This window comes from Neoarthrinium moseri, assembly GCF_022829205.1.
Source record: "Neoarthrinium moseri strain CBS 164.80 chromosome Unknown scaffold62_Wmoseri_CBS_16480, whole genome shotgun sequence".
Taxonomy (NCBI): Eukaryota; Fungi; Ascomycota; class Sordariomycetes; order Amphisphaeriales; family Apiosporaceae; genus Neoarthrinium; species Neoarthrinium moseri.
In genome coordinates, this window is record NW_026055176.1 from 180,320 (window position 1) to 202,990 (window position 22,671).

Genomic DNA, 22,671 nt, shown 5'->3' on the forward strand with positions numbered 1-22,671 from the left:
CAGGGACAGTGCCGTGTTACACAGCATCATGAGGGAAGGGGAGTTGGGAAGCATTGTTACAACAGTTAGGTAATTTAGTGGCGCACGGTAAACGGACTGGCAACTCGGAAATCATTCACATGGATGTATCTACATTCTGGCTCTTGACTTATTCACTTGAACTGTTTGGTTTTAGTATATCCTCAAGTTTTTATCATATATCAGTATAATGCCCTGGTGTCCTTCTCTGTTTACATAAACAAACTCCATCAGACACCCCCCGGCGTCCTGTGGTCCGCGAATCAACGCTTCGATGCCTGTGTTATACATAAAGTGCGCCTCCAGGCACTTGGGTATCTTGAACGCCAGCAAACTAATCCTAACAGCACGCTCGCGTGCCTCTTGACTTCTTCTTTCTTTTTTTTTTTTCACTCGTGTCCTGTATGATATTTCAAATTATATTCTTGCCCCCTCATCCCTTCTCTCCTCATCTACCAGGATTTGGAGCCCTAGAAGACATTCCCGCTGCGTCTATAGGCCGTGTGCGGCCCGTTGTCGCTGGTGTTCCATCTGCTTAGCCCTTGCTCCGCCAGGTGTTCTTCTCTCGAGACATGATACACGACCGGAACGGTGATCCCGCTGGCCCCTGACTTGACGGAGGGCGCGACGCTGCCGTTCCTATTGAGTATGGCGTCCTCGCTTCCGCCAAAGCTGCTCTTGCGACCCGAAAGGGTCCGGCCGCCTGTCATCTCGTAGGGCCCTTTGGCGCCACCGAGCGGGCCAGGCGTACGCGTGCCTGTCGTGGTGGTGCCACGTCCCGCGGCGCTCGACAGCTGGCCCGTCTTCCAGAACGTCGGGCTGAACATGGGCCGCAGGATCGGAATGTTGACAGTGAGAATGCCGACGATGGTCTCGCGCACGCCCCAGCGGTTCACATTCAGCGCCGAGGGGTGGGCACCGAGGGTCAGCACAACGCGAATGATGGCCGCCGTGATGACGAAGAGGCCTGAACAGAGGAGGAGACCAATGACGAGTTTCCTATGGAGAGGTCAGTGTCATCTACACGTATAAGAGGCTTGTTATTATGAGGGCTGCTCACTTCCTCAGGGGAATCTGCAAAGCCCAGAGGAGTGGGACAGGGACGAAGAGAATGGCGGCGTCGGTCATGACGTTGAACACGACCGTGACCAAGAAGTTCTGCCTCTTGAAAGTACACTGAAGGCCTGGGTCCGGCACGACTTGCCAGTTATTTTGTGTCGGGAAACATCCAAATGTCACCTAGGATATGTGTTAGCCGGCGCTTGCAGTCGCGCAGCTCTGGTTGGAAACAAATCATACCGTCATTACAACCACGAAGTAAGATGCGCCGCAAGCATACATGAGCCATTTTACCAGGCGATACTGCCAAAGACCATCGGTTAACCGTCTAAAGAAGCATAGCATTGTTCCCTTCAGGGCCCATATCAGCGCTGTATAGGAATACCATGCCACGAGCTCCATCTTAGAGCCGAACGTGTATTCGGCGATCTCGTCGTCGGTAAGGGTTCGGGTTTCTAGTACTGCTGATGCCTCGACGTTGGTTCCTGCATAATCTGCCCGTTTTGCTGTTAGCCCCGGGTAGACTGCTTTGTTGAGAGAGCAAACAACAAAAAGACTTACAGACTAGATCGACCATCGCCGCATCTACTGTGAACAAGCCGAGAACCAGCACAGAGAAATAGTCATCGCCTTGCAAACCACCTAAGCCCACGGCCTTGATGCGCACCACGAACCGAAGGACCAGTATTACCACACCGACAGCATAGAGAATCCATACTTCGTTAATAAACTACAACAAGTCAGTCTTTGTCCCATGTTCTAGTCCGAAGCATGCGCGTAGTCAGGTGGCATGGGATATACGTACTGACTGGTCGACCTCTCCCATAGGCATCTTGAGTACGAGGTCACTTTTCCAGGCAATGTAGACCAGAGCGTGTTTCTACATAAGCCTTCTATTAAGTGAATCAATCACAAAGACGAGAATATGGTCCCATACTTCAACGTTGGAAAAACCGACCCTTCAGGTGCTGAAATAATAAGCCAGCGCTATCGCGCATGCCGACACGAAGTGCTAGCTCAAGGGGCACGGCTCAGCAAGCGCGGCCCACCATCCTCCCTCGACTCAAACGATTTGGAGCATGATGCAGTCGGGATATATGTCAAAAGCGTAGAGTCCCACGGCTCCATGGCAGCAGTCCGGGGATACGCCTTGTAGCAGGTTGTCCCTCTGGCCTCCCAGTCCTTGTAGGGTGGAGATGACATACGGCTAGAGTCTCTAGTCTTCTTCATGAGAGCCACTTGCCTTTGTTTAGGGGACCTAGAAGAGGTTGGGCTGAGGTGAGAAGTGCAGGGTCTCGAACTGCTCAAATGAAGTAAATCATGCGATGAGGCTGAGGCCGGTTTGGTACTCCAGCCCTTATTCATGGACGATGGGTAGCTCCGGCGTTCTGGTAGGTTTCAGGTGCATTGACACTAGTAAATATAGGAAAGGAACCGTCGGGAACGATGTGTGCGGCCGCCGCGCTACCAACACCTCAACGGTACGTGATCAGCAGCGAGGTCCTTCAATGTGTAGGGCTTACCCCAGACTGCCACCCTTGAACCTCTCGCAACCGGAGCTCGTTTTTACCAATGTGCAGAAAAACCCTTGCGGCGTAGCAAGATGTAACTATTGCCATCCTCACGAGTAGCTGACCCTGGATGGAATATAGTTGCTTGACTCAAGTGTCTCCGCCGCGCGGCCCTTAGCTCCAGCTCTTATCATTTTGCGTGCGAGCGTTGTTCATTTCTTCAAATCATGGGACGAAACGTTTGTAAACAATCCACTGAGCTGCACTGCCTGATCTATGTTCTTGCCGGATGGGTATCGCCTAGTCGTTCGTGTTATAAAGAGCAGAGCACGACGCTCCGGGTGTAATTGTTGATTGTTGTGTGGCAACGGAGACCTAGAGTCACGACAAGATCTGGTCCCACACCTTATTGCAGTTATTTATGTCGTCTCTTTAATAAGTGCCTACTTTGGGCTGAGTGTGCCCGATGTGTTTCTAACAGCACCTAGTAAGCAGCAATGGATTCAAAGGTACCGTTCGGAAGATACTACGCAGCGATGCAAACTCTAAATGCGAACCCCTTCTTCAAGTGCGACGCTTGAGGCTCTTGACAATCGCTGGCTTAGACCCCCAAGAAGATCTACACAACCTAGTTTCGTAGATATTGTCCATGAGAGCGGCTCGCCCCGGATCGACATGCCGCCAATGCTGCAGACTCGATCGGGTCGGAACCCGAGACGTGTGTTGGCAGGTGGATGGGATCGCTAGTTTCAGATCCAAGCTAAGATTGGCGGAGTAGAATAGTCAGTATACTAGGCCTCAGCTTTGATCCACAATCCCATTAGACAAGACCAATTTAGAGAGCACTGGCAGTTTCAAGCCGCTCGTCGATCCGTATCGGCGCCTTGCCTGTATCTTCACATACGTGTCCCCAAGGGTGTCATGGCCCTGGCTGATTGCTGATTGTCTCTATGCAAACCAGGTGAGCCTGGCGAGAGCCTAGTCTCGGGACTATAACCCCCGGAGGGTTGCCCAAATCGGTAGATAGCGAGCCGGGCAACGAGTGTCAGTGCTCGGGAGCAAGCTTTGGATCTGGAGTAATCATCGCGAATATAGTGATACTAGGGAGCGCGCCATGGCGCAGTCGCGTTCTGGCTTATGCCACGAAAGTGAGGGTTCTTCGCCCGGTACTCTGAACCGTATTCGAAGCTAGAAGCAATGGCCCACTTCGCAGGTATCGCTTCACTGCATGTGACGACAACTAGTATTGCTGCATATTTGCTTGTGTGGTTCCTCCGATAAATACCAGGGTGCGGCTCTTGAAAGAACTCCTTAAGTTGTTGGCAATGATATGCCCTTGCAAAGTATAGCAGAAGTTGAGAATGCGCTACTTTATTTTGATCTTATGATTTCTTGCCTTGCACCTCGCCTGTTCCAGTGAATTTGAAACCCTTAACGTTCAAAATTGGGCTTCTAATAGCTGCACAGGGCAATGTGAGTTCAGAGCGCTCCATTCTATTACAACGGAGCGTATCGGTGTCTACTCTTGCCACCTCTGGGTGTGAAAATCAAGGTGCCACCACCTTCAACTAGATTAACAAATAAGTATGAGGTGTTCAAATACAAATCCAAGACGATATTTGAGAAGAGGCGCTCCACAAGGAGACATTTATCACCATGGTTGTTAGGCTGGAGACAGGGTGACCTAGAATGTCCTTGAGAATCACGACCCCTAATACGACCAACGGGTTACCTTAGGAGAACTTTCCAACTTCCCTAGACAGCAACATGAACATCTGCTTCTCAATCCCGTGAAAGGGTCTGTAGATTGATCTGGCTAGGTGTTCGAAGTCTTCATCATTCAAACGATTGGAAGCTATGGTTACTTAAGAACACGTACCCCGGTCGACTATTGGTAAATGTATTGCTGAAATATCTAAAATAGCTGTAGGAATAATTATTATAGGTCAGATTGTTTGGCCTTTACAGGTCGCGTTCCTCCAGGATTGATCCGCGCGAGTCGACTTCCTGTAGGATGTTTACTATGTTACGAAATATCCGATCACCTGAGATAATGTCTACTCATGACCTACTGCCAGGGAAGCAGGCCCCGATAAAAAGCCTACACTTCTTGACAACACAGCATAGTGTAAGCCCAAGGCTGGAAGTGAATAAACGGCAATTTGTGTAAACTATGTAGTAACTGCTGTTTCATAGAGCATTGGGTGTGCCTGTTCACTGCACGCGTCGCTTTTGATCAAACCTTCTGCAGCCTTTGGATGCTGGATCAGGCTTCCTTTCCACTCTGTTCATGTGCCCTTTGACGTGCCCTACGCGATTACCTAATGCCATCATTCCCTCATCCGTAGACCGCGAAAACGGTTTCTTTAGGTAGGGGCAAACCACGATGATCTAAGTTTCATTTTTTCTTGACACATCAGCCGCCTGTCGGGAAGTCTTGAGCAAAAAGAAACATTTCTCAATGATGGTTCCAAAAGTAGGAGCAACTTATGCCTTAGAAATTCTGCATCGTGACCCCCTGCGTGTTAATCGTATGTATGTAAGTAGCGTGGCTGGCTTGCGCAGGGCTGGCTGGAGGCTGGGGGGCGGTAGACCCATGATCAACGAAGCATGACGTCGGCAGCGTCCACCCCACGTCACACCCGCCGTGTTGTGGTCAGCTCTACACAACAAACGAAATCCTAACAAAGAAAGACAAAGGCCAAATTGCGAAATTTTGGGAGCGGGAAGAGTACACATGTGCATAAAAACATGCAGATCGGGCCCGGGCCTCTCTCTTCCTACTACGTACATCCGGGGTTTGCCGTCGATCACCTTGTCAGCTTCACCCCAATCTGGAAATGCTGAAGTCATTTTGACGCGTGATGCCCTGATTTATACGTCCCCGGCGCCGGGGACCCACGCGGTTGTAAGGCTGCTGCTCCAGCTAGCAATAAGACATGTGGTGATTGGTGTGGCTTTACGACGCTTGAAATCATTGGCTTTTTTCATATAATATGACAACCTAGAGGGCTGAGTTGCGCCTTTTCTATATTCCTGCGCCATTGCTGCCTTTTACAACGACTTCAAGGTCTTGCCGAACTTCGTTCCCAGGTTCCTAACTGATAAGACACCCCCGAGTACAGCCCCACGTTGGTCGTTACAATTATCTGTGGGCTCCGCTTCGAAGTGTGCTGGGAACTTCCGGGTCGGTTAGGACAACGGCAAGTGTCGGCGAGATGAAGAGCCATCCACGACCGTCACAGAGCGCCGGCTAAGTCACAAAGACCGGAACCTGGGCAGGCACCACCACCAGTTTGCAACCAACCGCCAATCGGAGAATTGAGGCCTGACCCAGATCGTTGGGAAAGAAGTGCGTACGAGACATGGGTATGATCGACCCAATGGGCCGGGTCGCGCATCCAAAACGGACGGAAGTAGCTGCTTCGCAATGGTCCAAAGACGTGGAGACCAGCAACGGACGATGTCTTGGCCGGCAAGACCCACCATTTCGGTACGATGTCAAAGGACCCTTTGAATGAATCTCGAGGGAAGGGAGCGTCTTGAATGAGAAGCAGTAAATGTCGGCTGCGAGTTTACGCCGATGCCAACGTCTGTCCGTGGGGCCGGTCTCCACCCCCAGAGAGCACGACTCAGTGGGTCTTTCAGGCTCATTGATGAATCATTCAGCCTTCTGCTCCTTGCTTCACTTCATAAATAATTTCATATCGACTATCTAGATGATATCAGCGACGGTAAGGAAAACACTGTCCCTTTACTTTCACCCATGTGTACGCCCTGATGTCCTACGTCCGGGGCACTAGGTTCAAGCCAGTGCTTGGTATATGTGGTTATACGAAAATCAATGGGACTAGCAACTCTGCCCATACTCCCAAAACACCGTACGCCTAGGGTATAGCTTGCCCATCATCATCAATCATCAAATCCTCGAAACCTGCTGAAGTTCACGGGACTTTTGCTACAGTCGAATCGGAGAACACTGGGGCACTGTCGCCACCGACAGCTCGTTTTCCATATACATGTCATCAGGATGGATGTGCGGGCCAACCGTCTTGGATCATGTCATTGGACAAGCTGATATCGTCCAATGCGGAGACATTGGTACCGTTCGGTCCAGCAGATTCCAACATGTACGGCGGCTGGGTCGTGCCTGGCATTTGTCTTGCTCCCAGTTCCTCTGGCATCTGATTCCGGAAGAACACAGGTGAGGTTGGTACAGCCATGCCCCGTGGCAGGGAGATGCTCGCGCGTTGTGACGTGGGACTCAACATGTCATTGCCCGCCGCTGTTGTATATTCCGAGACTGACGACATGCTCTCATGTCTTGCTTGGGGCCCAGCTGCCGTGTCAAAGTTGGCCAGCATCAAGTCGTATCGTTCACCCGCCCCGAGCACGAACCGCTTGGCTTCATTCTCAATCCATTTGTCAACGTTGATATCGTTGCAGTTGGCATGTGCCATCAGAAGTGCCCTGGTTTGGCTGACTTCGTTCATCAAAGCATTATACTCCATCCGCAGTTGGGTATTTTGATTCTCAAGCTCCTGCTTGGTCTCCTCCAAATCACCCATCCAATTTTTCTTCTTCTGCCGACACTTGGTGGCAGCAACACGGTTGCGTTCCAAGAACTTGTTTCTCTTGGCCGCTTCTTCCTCAGGCGTCACCTCATTCTTCACCCTTGGCTTCCGAGGACGTCGCTTTCTTGGTGGAGGCAGTGGTGCTGGTGGTGGGAAGATGGCATCTAACGGTTTTGATGGCTGGCTTGCACCTGCAAGCATATTTGGAGGTGTGATTATGTTGGCAGATCCTCTCGTCTCCGGGGTAGCTGATGATCCGCTGGACAATCCGGGCGACTCGTTGGGGACACCATCAACCTTCGGTGCCGCTAGGAGGTTGCCGTACTGACGCGGAGCGCCCTGAGCCAAGCTGAAACTTCCGACCTCACGCTGAGCCGAAGCTCGAGCAGGCAAGGCTGATTGTGCTCTGGGATGAGCTTGTGGTGGCTTTGCTGGAAATGGGATCATGCGAGATGATACCTCGTCGGGAAACAGGGTTGTCGCGAAATTTTGTTGATATGTCGGTTGGGCACCACCGCCTGGTTCATCGAACACCAGATGCCCTCCATCGTCTTCATCCTCGATGGGGTAGTTGAAGAACTGCGACGACTCTTCCATGCCTTGGGGAAGAGAATGCGCCATACTCAACACCGATCGCCAACGAGAAGTACTGGTGTGTCCTGAGTGCAAAGCCGCTGGCGTGCGCCGCGTCTGACTGACAACCCAAGACTCCTCCTCAATCCGGGCTTTCCCTTCCAGTCTTGGGGGCGGAAACTAGCGCCGGACAAGCACGGTTGCGATCCAACTCGGGTGTGAAAGCCTTCCGCAGGTTACATGGAGTTATCCCGCTCGAGCATGCAAGGCTCAGCGACTTGATGGCGAATGGCTTCCGCGAGCCTGGGTCTGATGTGAAGGTGGAGATTTGATCGAGGCGTGCGCTAACTAGCACTTGCCTGAACAAGTCGGGAAGGATGGCACTAGCGGGCGACGAGGTCGTGAGATAATGAGCCCTTGTTGGCTACTTTGGGTTGTATGATTTTTCTGATCCTTTTGGAGGACGGGGCGCAGGAGGAGCGTGAAAGCCGCACGACGTCCCGCATGCCAGGGCCGAAGCAGGATCCCGCCCAAAGGGACAGCCCAGGTACGTGTGTTGAAAGCCAAGATCAGGTCTCTCCCTTCTCTTCTTAACGTTTCTTTTCAGCCAATGCTCTGCCTGACTGCCTGACTTTTTTGCGACGGGATGGTGGGATGGATTATAAGATGTATTGATTCGACCGTCTGCGGCGTAACGTCGGGCTGCGCTTGTCTAGAGGAGGTGACAACGGACGGTTTTCAATAGGCCCAATGTAGGTCGCAGGGGGCGGGATTCCTTCTCGTACTCCTAGTGCCTGGCTCGGCTTGGAAGACGCTGGCAATCGCAACTTTTGACTTTGCCCGGCCCGGCTGTCAATCGACGATTGGCAGTGACTAATACTTTGCAGCTATTAGGTTCGAGGACAAACTGGCCTTGCCATGTCTGGAGCGAGTCGGGAGGGGTAATAAGCGTTCTGCTCTTCGAACGACTAACACTGGCAGCGAGCTTGGGAGGCAGGGGGAGGTATCGTGATGAGGAGAAAGAGAAATCCAATACAGTCTGGGCTGCAATGACAAAAGCACTAACACTTGTTGCTTTGTGCCGGTTTAGTTTGGCACTGATTTGAGATGAGATTAAAGATGAAATCAAGAGGCCAAGTTTTTGGCCACCAGTCTGCCATCTAACGGGGCTATGCTCGAGGCCCAGAACCTCGTCTCATGAGTGCTTCTGATTGAGTCGACATTGGCAACTCAAGGCACCGACGATCGCAAACTTGCGACCACGTGCACTTATTGGCTGTAAAACGCTCTCCTTGGGCTTGATCAAATATGTGAGGAGAGAGTTTCAGATGAAAGGGTGTATCCTGTAGATATGAGCTACTCCCCCAAGGGATGCATAGCCGCCTACATGGATGTAGGCTCAAAATTGGCTTATGTGCCGCGCGAGCTTACAGGCAGGTCTCTTCTCCCCGGCGCGGGAATTTCCAACATGCACGCAATCGGAGGCGAAGCGGAGGTAGAAACCACGAGTTATGCCCGATGGTCCGTCGTCCAGTCACACACACATGTTTTACTCTCCATGACTGGATGATCAGTTGCTGTTTGGGTTCGCCGAAGCAGCTTGCCAGAAAGACTAATTCGGTTTACCCGTTGAAAGGCGCGAGCGTCTGCGGAGAACACACCCAGGCATGTGTGTGGCCGTTGCGCGGGGCTTGAACATCTCAAGCCACATTCTACAGGCTCAGGAACGATGGAACAGTCTCGACGTGACACATGAGAATGGCATAGTATAGAGTCTGCCTTGTGAGAAAGTCGCCATCCTGCCGTTCTGAAGCTGCGGATGGCAGCCATTCCCCTGGATCAGGCGAAGTCAAAGCCCTCCCAGCGCCGGCAGCTGCACATTCTGATTGGCGGCCCTAAAACGATCGACGGGCGTGTGGGGCGCCATTGGACTTCCGGAAATTGTTGTCGACCAAAACGGCTGAGGTAAGCGTCTGCATCTCATTCGATTGATGGCGAGGGTTGGACCTGATCGACACTGCAGCTTCTAACCTGGACGAAGCTCTCTTGGAAATTTGCCATCAATTCGCTCCGCAAGCGAATGGGAGCCCTTGTGCGCTATTCTTGTGACCAGCCCACCTCAGATTGCTTTGCATGCATGAGGAATCCCTGACAGGGCTTACGAGCCTCCGACCGCGTACACGCCACTTTACATGTCCAGGGTCAAAGGGCATCCTCCTTCAGATGGCAGATTTGGAGACGATCCTCGGCACCCGGCTATCGAAACGCACAAACGGTCACGATGCGTCGTACCGTAGCCGTCGCAAGCGGTAATGCGCGCATCGTCGTTGCTGCCGGAAGAGGAAAGTATGAGACAGTGCCTAAGTGGCCCCCAAGTGCCCTCAAAGGCAGTGTAGTCTATACTATGCTCTTGCAACTCCCGACTGCATTCGATAGGCCGGTGCTCATGGTCTTGAGACTCGAAGTCCCTATCTCGCAAGTTGCCATGGTCGCTCATGGTAACCCATCCGCGAACTTGGTGCATCGTCCTTTCTAAAGAATTCACAGACCTCGGAGACACGGTTGTCTCGGTCCTGACCGACGTACTATGTAGAATGCGAGCTGCATACTCTCACTGTAGTTCTGGAACCAGCGAGCCTTCTCGAGATATCTGTACATCTGACTCAGATGCCAGTATCTCCTTTGTTCATGATGCTCACCCCCGATCCGGAACTCTCGTAAGCGCCGTCAAGCGCGCGGACTATTGCTTCGAGGCGACAAAGGTTCGTTTCTGACATGATTGTAACGGTGTGTTGGATTCATATTGAGACAGCGGCCAACACCTGTGGCCCTACGCATGTCTGATCACTATCACCTTACCGTGTCATGTTTTTGGTTGGCTGCGGATCAGGTTGGCTCTCTCCCCTACCTCCTGCAGGCCCCCGCGAAGCCGGGACCCCACTTCGGCTTGCCGGTGGTGTCGGGCTGTTGCTTCGGGGTCTTCGGGACGGGGCGAAATTCAGAGTTCGCTATCATTAGGAATGTCATGATATGTTGGTTGTGCCTGCAGAAGGAAGACAGTTACTTGATAGATTTGATGTCGCTGCATATCATATGATACCATCGAGATCTCCCCCCAAGTGCAGGAGCCTGGGACCCCGGTAGTTTCCCCTGGACTCCAAATCCCACAGGAACAAGTTCGTAGGTTGCGGATCTAAACGATAACGAGAGGAGCCGCCAAGACGCCGCATCGCATAATGCATCAACATGGTGAATGCTGGGAGTGAGGTCGTGTTTTCAAAACGTGCTCTCGGGTTCCTGCGGCCCCATGTGGCTCCCCACGATGGCAATCCTACAGTCATTAGAGGCCGTTCATGTCAGGCGATCTATGTGCCATTGCACTTTGCGGACGCCCCAGAGGCTTTGAAACCCAACGCAGACGGTTCGCGGTTCTTCTCCTCGCTGGGTGTCTCTCCGACTCCTTCTTGTTTGCGTGCGTGCGGCGGACAATGAACGGTCGTCGCATATGTTAGAGATCATGTGACTTCGTGACCCGCGTCGGTCGCGTTTAGTGCCTGCATTTGACGCGCCAAACACTCTGCTCCCCCATATTTCGGACTTCACTACCTTAGTAGATTACCGAGACGCAAAGGTTTCCAATTCCTGCAAATTCATTGCCAGAAACTCGACGTCTACCTGCCCGTGTTTTATTCTCCCGCCATCTTTCGCCTTGACACAATGGAGCCCATCTCGACCCCTCGCATCTCCGGCCAGATCATTGGCTCCTTCGTGGGTCGCAATGTCATGATCGTGGGCAAGGTGCTCCAGTTGCGCGGCGAGGAGGCTGTCATCGAAGCCAACGGTCATGTCACCGCGAGTTTGAACAGGGTGAGTAACCCTCCCACCACAGCTTCTCGTGGTTGGCCTGCTTGAGACAGATGGGAGGTGATTTCTAACGTAGACGATCTAGGAAGCCCACCTCACCCCCGGAAACGGAGTCCAGATCATCGGAAAGGTGAACAACGACCTCTCCATCAAGGTCATGAGCTCTGTTGACCTGGGCAACAATGTCGGTACGTTGAAAAATCATTGGACAAATGACCATCCGGGAGGTCTGGTCCTGAAGAAGCTCATTACAAGCCGGATGCATGGCCGTCACGGATATAGACTCCCAAAACATTTTGTGCTGACAGAGCCACAGATTTCACCGTCAGCCAGGCAGTTGTGGACGCAACGCACCAGTACCCGGACCTCTTCGTCTACGTCAACTGACGAGGCGGCGCGCGTTCGCCTCCCGTGCCCTCGGTCGCTGGGCATGCAATCCCGCTCCGGCCGGTGGGCTGCCTGCGTTCTCCGTCATTGTCTGTATCGCCGTCGTGTCCGCCTGCTCGTATGGCCGAGAAGGCGGAGTCGCCGCGATCCCCCGCTACCCGTAGGCCCAGGCGCACGCGCTCAATCCCCGAGCTCTCACAGAGCCCGTATCGCTCTAGCACGCAGGCGGGCGGCACCGGCAGCAGGGCGGCTGGGGGCAAGATTCAAGTCTTTGGAAGAACGGTGCGGATGGGGCTGGATCACAAGTACGAGGACCAGCTCATGGACACGGTCATGGAGGGGTTCGGATGGCTTTCGGTCACGATGCAGCGGGACGACGGAGGGCGTTGGAGAATGAAACGGAAGAACCTGTTCACTGTCAAATGAAGTAATGACTGAATGAACAAGAAAGAAAGAAAGAAAAGATTTCATACTGCAGACATAAGGCTAGTTAATTCTGTGAGAATGCACTTTTGATTGAACGTCTAGATCAAGCTCGATTGTGTACAAGTATTTTGATACAGCGCCGGCCTGTCTATCTCTACATCCGATGCTTTATACATATGATACAATGGATTGCCTGCTATCTTGTGTCGTAAATCCGGCCATCTGGAGGCCAGGCCACGGGATATTAAGCCTCCCAAGCGGCAGGCTGATGTCGCCCCAACGCACGCGTCTCGCGGAGGATATATCAACACACCTAATCCAACTTGCGGCCCTTGTAACGAGGCAGGCCGCGGATTCTGTGGGTGTACTTCCACAGACTCTTGTACTTGGGCTTCTGTCGCTTGACTTCCCAACCACGCTGCTTCTTCTCCCCCTTGAGCGAGTACACCCGCTTGTGCTTGAACTGGATGTTGGCACCGGGCACACCAGCTCGCTCCATGACGCCGGCCGTGCCCTCGTCCCACACAGTTCGGAAGATGTTGAATCCCACGGGGTTCAGGCCGAACTTGTCCCGGAAACTCTTCAAGCTGAAGCCGTCACGTGCCGAGTACAGCTCCTTCAGCTTGGCAATGTCCAACGTCTCGCCCGGCTTCTGCTCGAGGATGAAGACAGACAGGCGGTGGTAAGGAGCACCCATCTGTGAGAAGGCCGGGAGCCAAGGGACGGCCAGTTGGGTCTCCTTGTTGACCTTGGATAGGGGCAGAGAGGGTTGGTCTGGGGAGATGGGCACGTTGGCAGCCAGGTAGTGGCAGCGACGATCGAAGCTGTCGGTCTCGGCGTTTGGCACATCCGAGTCCATGACCACGACGGACATGAGGCGCTCGCCGGAATTAAAGACCTGGACCTTGAGGCGAGGGGGCTTCTCGGTGACAAGACTGGGCAGAATCTCGCCGGGCTCGACCTTGTCCTGGCGGAAATACATCTGCACATCGACGGTGGGTTCGAACTTGGGCAGCACATCAGGCACGATGTTGAGCTGCTCGATACGCTGGGTGATGAGGCGGAAGGGGTAGCCGCGCCACTTCTTCTCGGCGAGATGGCGGTAGATGGGCTTGTTCATGTCACCTGGGATATCCGTGTTAGCTGTGCTCGTAAGGGACGGACGCAACGTGCGCTGGGTGCAATGCACTCACCAAGGCCATCCTCGAACTTGCGCTTGACAATGGGGTCGTTGATGTCGGCCAGGATCTTGAGCTCCTCGACGTGGGCGCGAAGACTGGTCAGGCGCATGTTCTTCTTCCTCTCGCCGCCGGGCAGCTGGTCGGCGGGCGTCTCCTCCAGCTTCTTGATGGAGGCCAGGGTCGACTGCAGAGCCCGGAGCTTCTCCTGGCGATCCTCCTGCAGGATCTTGCGGGCCTCCTGGAAGGCCTGGTATGGGAGCTGCTCGAAGGGGATGTTCTCGGAGGTCTTGATGGCAGCGCGGCGACGGCGCGAGCCAACCGGGGGCGTGCCCTGCTTGATGAGCCTCCTCTCGGCCCAGTACGCCGTTACCGTGTCCCGGTCGACGCCCGAGGGGGCTTTGGGCTCTGAAGGCGACGCCGCGGTGCTGGCCGGGCTGGGGACGGGCTCTGCAGCGGGAGCGCTGGTCGTGGACGGGGGGACTTCATCTTTCCTGGCTGCACTCTGGCTGAAAGCACGGCCGAGGGCGAAGGGTGAAATGTGCGAGACGTGGCTCTGCTGCAACGACCGTGTTATGGGTCTTGCGACCCTCTGACAGCTCGACATGGTTCGTGATGGGCGGGCATGCAAGCTCCAGGTCAGCTGTGCACGCAATGCAGCGTTTCGCAATCTCGGGGTCGAACTTTTTTGAAGCTGCTGGCGCGACCGCCCGACCGCCCGACCGCCCGACCGACAGGCTGGACAGGGGCCGCGGCTGACGGCTGCGAGACCCGCTGTTTTCTGTGCCCGTCGCTGGCTCTGCAGGCCGCCAGCACCTGCCAGACCCGAAACCTTCGATAATTTTCAAGACTACGAGGGTCGAACTGAACTCCAGGCAGAAGCTGTCGCCCGGAGCTCAGGATTATCACGAGATCCCCAGCGACAAGCACAGGCTGTGTCGTTATCTGTCGCGACCATGGCCGGAAAGAGCGCAAGAGGCCTCAATGAGGCCTTCAGGGCTCTGAGTCTCTCGTCACACACCTGCAGAGAAGCCGCATCAGTATGTAGCCATCCCATACTCGCGGACATCCAGCTCTGCCTGCAACCCTGCGTCACCGCTAACAACGGACCAGCAACGGCTCACGTCCTCTTTCGCGAGGTCAATGGCCACAGAGGCCCCTCTCCCGCGGACCTCGACGTCGATAGACAGCTTTGCCGCCTCCTCCCCATATCGACCCACCCCGACCGTCCCCTTGACCATCTTCGACTTTCCCTCCTACGAACCCCAGCGCCTCGAGGCGTGGTCCTCCAAGCACCTGAACCTCCCTCTTCGCCGCGATATCCTTCATCTGGCCGTCGTCTACGAGGGCGACAACACGCGTCAAGGTACAGCATCCTCCAAGACACGTTACGAGGTCCGCGGTTCGGGCCGCAAGCTATACGCCCAGAAGGGTCTCGGCCGCGCCCGTGTTGGCGACGCCCAGTCGCCTCTCCGCAAAGGTGGCGGTAAGACGTTCGGCCCCAAGCCGCGCGACTTTGGCACCAAGCTCAACCGCAAGGTCTACGATCTGGCGTGGCGGACGGCGCTGAGCTACCGGTACCGCCGCGGCGAGCTGGTGGTATGCTCGGACGGCATGGAGCTTGCACTCCCGGCCCAGTTTCAGGCCATGATCGAGGAGGGCCTAGTCAAGGACGAGGAGCTGATCGACGGCTTCAGGGCCCGCTGGGCACGCCAGGTGATGGAGCGCAACGAGTGGGGGAAGCAGAACGGCCGCAGCACCTTCATCACAAGCTCATGGAGAGAGGACCTGTTTGGAGCTCTTGACTTGGTCCCCAACTACGGCCGCGCCCTAGATGTGGCCGATGTGGACGTCAAGGATCTACTGGAGTCGGGCAGGCTGGTCATTGAGAGGTCCGCCCTCCAGGAGATGGTCGAGAGGCATCAGAGCGACCTGATATCATCGGTCTTCGTCAGCGGGGTGGCTGGCACGGCCGAGAGCGGCAAGATTGTGGTGGAGTAAGGAGCTTCCTATGGAAGGTGTATCAATACCTGTTCTAGAAGTCACTTGTACAAACAGGCACGCATGGGTTCTCATTCTCCCATTTGTAGAATATAACGCCAGTAAAAAGCTGGTCTCGTCACACAACGAATCAAGGGGTTGGAATAAAAGATCGTCAATGAGTTCTGAGTTCCGCTAAGGATGCATGGCAAGTGCAGGGCCTACACCACTCCGTAGATTTGAGGAGTGTACCCCAGGGGAACCACACAGACTATTTGGCTATTCAAGATGTAGTTGCAAAGTATTGAAGTCTTTGCCGGTCCAACGATACCTTGCTTTGGCGTTGCCAATTCACTGCAAGGAACAATATTGACGGTTCTCCATCATTGGGCAAGGGGTTATATGCAACTGGCATCATCACAACTGGAGCGTTCGGCTTTAGAAACTTCATTTGAATTATGCAGAAAATCATCCAGATGAAAGATAAGGACCCTCAACTCAACACCCACCCGAACATGTATGATCCTGCACTTGCGACACTCTATGATTATTCCAACACCCCAAACAGTAACAGAAGAGCGAAATTACATCAAGTCATGAAACATATGCGAGAAGTTTGAACAGAAGAGCCACGGCGCCCATCAAAACCTCTCACCAGAGTCAACACCAAATGACCTATAGAAGCGCGAATGGCACCGCGGCGACGACCATAAGGGAGAGCGTCACGATACTCCTGACTGCCGGGGCGCCAGCAGTAGCGATTGGGGGGCTGGGCTTTGTGCTGTTGCCATTGCCATTGCCGTTGCCGTTTGCGTTGACTGGGGGAACGCCAGCACCAGAGCCGGAACCAGAGCCGGAACCAGATCCTGAGCCAGAGCCGGATCCAGAGCCTGAGCCTGAGCCTGATCCAGAACCCGCACCAGAACCAGAACCAGAGCCCGCGCCGGAACCCGCGCCCGAGCCAGACCCGGAGCCGGAACCAGAACCGGAACCAGAACCGGAACCAGAACCGGTTCCGGATCCTGAGCCGGAGCCTGAGCCGGAGCTAGAGCCTGAGCCTGAGCCGATGGCAGTAACAGGGGGGACACCAGCGCCGTTTCCACCACCAGGGGCAACCGGCGAGGGGGTGATAGAGGCAGTGACGCCGTTGCCCTCGATGAAGACGGTACGAGCAGCACCGGTGGGCTGGGCACCGGGGCAGGTAATGGTGAGCTCGGTGGGTTTGCAGGAGGGGCAGGTGACGGTGGTGACGACGAACCCGGCCGGGATGGGCCCGGGGCGGTAGTCGGCCGGGCTGCCGCTGCAGATCTCGGAGACCGTGTAGGTGGCCATCCACGAGCTAGTCGCGCAGGCCGCCGGCAGCGTGGTCACGTAGACCGTGGTGAAGACGGTCTGCGTCGCGGGCGTCGGCGTGCAGGAGAGGAAGACCGAAGTCGCGGTCCCGTTCATAATGGCGGTAGACATCTTGCTGTATTTGGGGGGTTGCGGTATGTGAATATTCGGGCTTCCGTATCTTTTCACTTGTGGTTCGATATACTAGATCCAGTGACCCGCGAGATCAAAGACGAAATATTGCTTCCCTAGGTTCAAATGAGTGTGATCAGCCACAAGGGCAAGTAACGAACGACTATGATTATGTGGCAAGATGTCGAGAACCCAAGGGATGCTGATGAGCGGCGAGAGGGATCCAGACGAATGCAGCGGCTGCGCTCGCCATCTTATAACGAAGACGGAAAGCAGCGCCGCGAACGCGTCGTCCTCGGGTGTCTCAGGGCGTCTGCGCTGGGTAGCGGGAGCTTCATCGCTTCACCAGGGCGATCAACGCCAGGCAAGAATGGCTGGGGATTACGGGGCATTCCACCAGCCTGGAGCCCCCCCCCCCCCCCCCGCCCCCAAGAAACTCGAAGCTGAAGATATGGTGACGAGATGAGCGGGTCTGAGGTGCCAGCTGGCCTCGATGGCCGTTTACGATCTCGAAAAACATGGGCTGAGACAGCACATGCCTTGGCCAGGCGATGAAGATTACTCCCTTACGGACGGAAGAAAACAACATGCACCTGAGCTACGGGGTCGAGCAGAGATTTGCAGGACAATTATCAGCGTCATGACCGATGAAGCGGAGAATCGGAGCAAGGGCACTTCTCGTTCTAGAGCCGTCACAGACGCACAGCGCCCAAATTTTCTACGAACGCTGATCACAACGACGGCACGATAGGCTCAGAGCGCTCTCTCCGGCAGCTTTCAGGACTCTGAGCGCCTGGCCCACAAACCGCGTGTGGCATGGAAACCCAAAAAAATTCTAGTCATTAAAAATTGGAATGTCTCCCCGATTTTCGACATCTACCGCGCATTGTCCGAGGACGCGCGGAAGACTTCCTATAAGGATGTTGGTCTCGACACAGCTCCTCGTGGTGAGGAAGGCAACTTTTCACTGTAGATATCGATGTGAAAGTCGTGGCGAGTGTCTTAAAAGTTAATACTTTTTGATCGACCTTCAAAATCTTGGGGGCGGCCGAAGGCCGCGACCACGAGCGCGAAGTTTTATAGACCTCGCGGGTGGGGCGGGGCGGTGAGGAGCGGCTGAATTCTGAATTCCTCAAGCGGGTCGGGGGCTCTGAGGTGAATTGCGCAGGTGGGTCCGCGGTAGGTCTTGGCATGAATATGTGATCGAGGTACCTGGTCCTGGACTCTAAGCCATCGTGATATTGTACAGCACAGGCACTGGTCCGTAAGTAACTGTGAAGAATTGGTTTCCTTGGCTGCATCTTTCCTCTTGTTGTGATGATATTCAAAACTGCTCAAAGATTCGATCACGATGCTGTCGACCTTCGAATCACTTCCACACTTTGAAAGGGGACATCAAATCTTGGATAGAAGTTGTGTATTTCTTTTACTAGACCTTCTTAAATGCCAACCGTTCCTGCCATCAGAAAGGTATAGCTTGTAATATATTAAATCATTGCTTGTTTCCCTTCCCCCAAGAAGTGTAGGCAATACAATTAGAGGTATGTGCCGACTGGTCTATTTCCAGATCCATTAGTTACTACCCTAACGCAAACCACGTACTTCTACATTTAGGATGCTGCAGATTTTAAAAGGAACAAGTCACTACTTTGAACCGTGATTATTATATGGCACTTCATGGAGCTGCTTGTCTATTGAAAACTATCAATCTGTCCCAGCCAGCACCCTAGGCCTGGGTTCAGCATGGTTCCCCACGTGTGGGGCAGTCGAGTCGGCAGCCTCATTGAAAGCACCGCGACCTGGATGATACCTCGTTCAAACTCTCTCCAGCACACACATGCAACGCACAACATGCCATCTGACGATTACGCGTCGTTTGGCGGAGGGGGCGCCCTGAAGCTCAAGGGCGGCAAGGTCGGGAAGACCAAGAAAAAGAAGAAGGACAAGCCCAGCGACCTGGAACGATCGCTGTCCACCGGCGAGGCCCCAGAGAGCAGCAAGGCGCTGGAGAAGCAGCCCAGGAAGCGCTCGGCGGACAGCACGCCCCAGCCCGAGGACGAGAAAGAGGAGGAGGAGCGAGCCGAGTACAAGACCGAGGCCGAGCGGCGGCACGAGGAGTTCAAGAGGAAAAAGGTAAGCAACGCCTCCCCTCCTCCTACCACGACGACCGGTGGCGGAGGATCACACAAGAATGGGGGATCGCTGGGCAAAGACTAACATTTGGTGAATCCGCGCAGATGCTAGAACTGGCCAAGTCGTCGAGCTCGCGGCCCGAGCTGTTGAAGACGCACAAGGAGAGGGTGGAGGAGCTCAACACGTATCTCTCGAAACTGAGCGAGCACCACGACATGCCGAAGATCGGGCCTGGCTGAAGGACGACCGGTCGTGTCCATGGCGGACACGTGTGTGTAATTCTGTTTACTGCGACAAGGAATATACCCTCCACGGCGCGTGGCTACCAAGAACGAACCTCCGCTGCCGCTGTCATGGAAATGAGAGCTTGGTCTGGCTTCTTGTGTTTCACCTGATTTGGCATGTGCAATCTCTTTTTCTTGCGAAGCATCGCGTTGTCTCGAGACCTAGGATCTCAATTAGGCCTTGCGCCACGTGCCGTCCATGCCGTCGGCTGCTGCACTTGCGACAAGAGCTCAGTAAAGGTCCAATATCGAAGCGGTCCCCTGTGCGAGTCGGAAGACATCGTGCTTCAAGCCTGCATGCCACATGTGGGCCTGGCTGGTATCAACCGATGGCTTCCGCAAAGGGACGCATACCTCGGCTCTGCCGAGGGGTTGGAACAAGGCTTTAGCGATCTGGAAGAGCGGACGAATCTCGTTCCTCAAACAAGGCCATTCCAAGAGCGGCGAAGGCGTCACTGAAGTGTGTGGGTTTAGTATCCAATTAATTGCCCCTATAGACAAGCTTGGTTGGACTTCACATCTACGAATTATCCTACTTCTGTTGCTTATTTTGTCTTATTATTGTTCAAGGCTATCTGTGCAGTTGCCTGATGCCTTACTCATTCTGGCAATGATTACTATCAAGTTTGTGTGTGACGTTGCTGTCAAATTTCCAGCCAAGTTCATGATGCTGGATCCCACCTTTCTCTATGCCGCTTGCCCAGGGTATTTCAAAGGAATGTATATGCCACCAGATGCTCCCGTATAATGCAAATGCTGGGGTTAATACCCGATTTCTCAAATAACGCCATAATTATGCAGATGATTAAAGGTGTGCTGTGCTTACACCAGCAGAATGGCACCAACGACAACTCCCATGGCTGCGCCCAGAATCGGGGCTCGGTGGTTGGGAGCGGCGAAACCAAGCTGGAGGTTACCACTGATGTCTCCTGTTGACGATGGAGCACTCGTGGATTCAGACGCTGGGACTACTTCAGTCGAGTAAACAGTCGTGACGCCACCATCAGGTCTGGTCGAGGTGAACGTCGAGACCCGAGTTGACGAACTGGCGTGCGATGTAGTGGTGACAGCCGTCTTTGATGTGGATAGCGTTGTACCTGCAGATGGTTAGCTCAGGACACACTATGAAGCAGTTGTACGAGCTCAAAGAGGAATCGCTGATATTGGCGGATGACTACACTTGAATCACGGCCAAGATGAGGTTGGAAACATGAAGGGCAGATGAGCACACAAGGCCTGGCTATACACATACCCGCGGCCGTAGTTGAGCTAGTCATACGAGTAGAAGATGGAGAAGACACAGGAGACTCTGACGTGAGACGAGTAGATGAGACGACTGCTGTAGTCGTCTCACGAACCGAAGTCACTTTTGTCATGGACGTACCAGGCGTAGTTGTCGAAGCGGCGGTGTTGCTGGTTGCTTTGGTGGTGGTAGTCGTCGGTGTAGTCACAACAGAGGTCGCCGTGGTGGTGGTTGGTGCAACTGTCGTCGGTTTCTGTGTAGTTGTTGGTTCCTGGGTAGTCGTTGGCGCTGTGGTGGGAGTAGTCTGTGTGGTCGTTGTAGGAGCCTGTGTCGTAGGGCTCGTTGTCGGCTCCTTGGTGGTTGTGGTGACTGCAGTTGTTGAATCAATGACAGTTGTGGATACAGTTGTACCGGAGTCGGTGGAAGTGCTGGCATTCTGGCGTTTTGCCAACTCTACCAGAGACGTTGCGAGAGCAGCATCGCTCGAATAGAGTGCCTCGACGGCAGACTCGTCCGAGGGATAGACGCCATGCTTGAACGTGTCGGGGAAGTAGGAATGAAGCAGCCGGTGGATAGCTTCTGGAGATGCCGAGCTGAAAAGCTTTGCAAGGCTTGAATCTTCCTGGCCAAGGATCGACTGTCCTTCACCACCTTCGTTTCCAGACTCGCCGTTGGAGACGGAGGCCGTTGCCAGTCCGAATGCCACACAAAACAGAACCAGTAACCCGAACAGTAACCGTCGAGCGGGCATCTTTCTCTGCGCAGCGGGTTTTCCTTCGATTGGGAAAGTGCTTCTCGACTTCTCGTCCTGCCCAAGTCCAAATGGCTGCTGCTGAGCCGGGTGCTGATATCTCGCCATGGTGTGAAAGTTGAATAGTTGAGGGGTTTGTTAACGAGTGATATAAGAATTCCAGTCTTGGACTAATGCAGAGCTACTGCAACGGAGATCGGAGAAGAGACACGGTGGTACGACTATGACTATGTCCACTAGTTGAGTGGTATCATGGCTCCCGAAGACTTGACTTATGTAGACTGAAGGAGGAAGCGAATGGTTCTAGCTAGTCAGTGGACTAGCGCTGGCCGGCACGATATCCGTTGGGCTGACCGTTAGTTAGGGTAGCGAGGGAGGTCCCAGAAGGGCCTAGAGAAACGAGAGTACGAAACTCAGTTCTGGCGAACCAAACGGCCGGGCCTACGGGTCCGAGAAAAGAGGGCCGCTGAAAAGGGATCAAGTGTCGAGTCAAGCTTCCACCATTTTGTCAGCGTCAGCCATCGTTCAAATATGAAGTCAAAAGGCGAAAAATGAGTTCGTCAGATCCCTGTAGACGCCAAAGAGCTGGGAGGCTGGGCACCGTAGCTTCCGGGGTCTTGCAGGGGCAGGGGTCGCTCGTTTATCTGCACAGGCTGCCGCAGCTGGTGGGGGCCCTCACTGAAGCAATAAAGAAAAGGAGGAGCCAAGATGAATGAAATAGACATTGGGTTCAGGGCAGCCGGGGACTTGATGTTGATCTCAATCACCAATGACGCCGCGCATGAAATATTGCCGACGGTCTTCATGCTCGGTCCAAGTTGATCTGGAGCTTCAACACACAGTATGGCTTCTCCATGGCCTAATGCTTAAGTTTGGTGACGATGACTCTTGCTGACGTCCGGGTGCCCTGCTCGTCTCTGCTCCTGGAGCTCCTGGACACGAGTGGGGATCTGCCGCTACCTGACACCTGCACCTCTCCTCAGGTGGACCGGAGGAATGGTTGCGAACTCTGGCAGCCTGGACGCCGTCTGGAGCGCACCGAGGGAGGCAAGGAGGGAGCACTGCAGTGGCACAAACCGGATTCTTTGTGTCAATTGCATCTCTCCAGGGTCGAATTCTTGATAATTGCCGTTCACTGCCCGAAGCGGCATCTGCGAATTCGATTCCGCCCAATTGGATGCAACTCTCATCTATTAGTGCACATACTAGCGATGTAGACAATCGGC

General features: G+C 54.1%; 8 protein-coding genes across 8 annotated transcripts; 3 read left to right on the top strand and 5 right to left on the bottom strand.

The window, feature by feature from the left end:
* Nucleotides 1-488: 488 nt before the first annotated feature.
* JN550_011063 (uncharacterized protein) lies at nucleotides 489-1,909 on the bottom strand (the record flags this gene model as incomplete). Its single annotated transcript, XM_049309388.1, has 5 exons — nucleotides 489-1,017; nucleotides 1,079-1,257; nucleotides 1,318-1,571; nucleotides 1,639-1,807; nucleotides 1,883-1,909. The coding sequence occupies 5 exons, from the start codon at nucleotides 1,907-1,909 to the stop codon at nucleotides 489-491; spliced, it is 1,158 nt and encodes a 385-aa protein (XP_049167011.1).
* A 4,704-nt stretch (nucleotides 1,910-6,613) lies between these two features.
* On the bottom strand, nucleotides 6,614-7,783 carry JN550_011064 (uncharacterized protein; the record flags this gene model as incomplete). Its single annotated transcript, XM_049309389.1, has 1 exon — nucleotides 6,614-7,783. One exon carries the CDS (start codon nucleotides 7,781-7,783, stop codon nucleotides 6,614-6,616), a length of 1,170 nt encoding a protein of 389 aa, XP_049167012.1.
* A 3,669-nt stretch (nucleotides 7,784-11,452) lies between these two features.
* Nucleotides 11,453-11,986, top strand: JN550_011065 (uncharacterized protein; the record flags this gene model as incomplete). Its single annotated transcript, XM_049309390.1, has 3 exons — nucleotides 11,453-11,602; nucleotides 11,685-11,787; nucleotides 11,916-11,986. The coding sequence occupies 3 exons, from the start codon at nucleotides 11,453-11,455 to the stop codon at nucleotides 11,984-11,986; spliced, it is 324 nt and encodes a 107-aa protein (XP_049167013.1).
* Nucleotides 11,987-12,725: 739 nt separating this feature from the next.
* On the bottom strand, nucleotides 12,726-14,197 carry JN550_011066 (uncharacterized protein; the record flags this gene model as incomplete). The annotated part of the gene is made up of 2 exons (XM_049309391.1): nucleotides 12,726-13,537; nucleotides 13,606-14,197. The coding sequence occupies 2 exons, from the start codon at nucleotides 14,195-14,197 to the stop codon at nucleotides 12,726-12,728; spliced, it is 1,404 nt and encodes a 467-aa protein (XP_049167014.1).
* A 349-nt stretch (nucleotides 14,198-14,546) lies between these two features.
* JN550_011067 (uncharacterized protein) lies at nucleotides 14,547-15,591 on the top strand (the record flags this gene model as incomplete). Its single annotated transcript, XM_049309392.1, has 2 exons — nucleotides 14,547-14,630; nucleotides 14,704-15,591. 2 exons carry the CDS (start codon nucleotides 14,547-14,549, stop codon nucleotides 15,589-15,591), a joined length of 972 nt encoding a protein of 323 aa, XP_049167015.1.
* A 654-nt stretch (nucleotides 15,592-16,245) lies between these two features.
* Nucleotides 16,246-17,034, bottom strand: JN550_011068 (uncharacterized protein; the record flags this gene model as incomplete). The annotated part of the gene is made up of 2 exons (XM_049309393.1): nucleotides 16,246-16,344; nucleotides 16,648-17,034. The coding sequence occupies 2 exons, from the start codon at nucleotides 17,032-17,034 to the stop codon at nucleotides 16,246-16,248; spliced, it is 486 nt and encodes a 161-aa protein (XP_049167016.1).
* Nucleotides 17,035-18,885: 1,851 nt separating this feature from the next.
* Nucleotides 18,886-19,406, top strand: JN550_011069 (uncharacterized protein; the record flags this gene model as incomplete). The annotated part of the gene is made up of 2 exons (XM_049309394.1): nucleotides 18,886-19,167; nucleotides 19,272-19,406. The coding sequence occupies 2 exons, from the start codon at nucleotides 18,886-18,888 to the stop codon at nucleotides 19,404-19,406; spliced, it is 417 nt and encodes a 138-aa protein (XP_049167017.1).
* Nucleotides 19,407-20,273: 867 nt separating this feature from the next.
* JN550_011070 (uncharacterized protein) lies at nucleotides 20,274-21,553 on the bottom strand (the record flags this gene model as incomplete). Its single annotated transcript, XM_049309395.1, has 2 exons — nucleotides 20,274-20,548; nucleotides 20,704-21,553. 2 exons carry the CDS (start codon nucleotides 21,551-21,553, stop codon nucleotides 20,274-20,276), a joined length of 1,125 nt encoding a protein of 374 aa, XP_049167018.1.
* Between the last annotated feature and the right edge of the window lie 1,118 nt (nucleotides 21,554-22,671).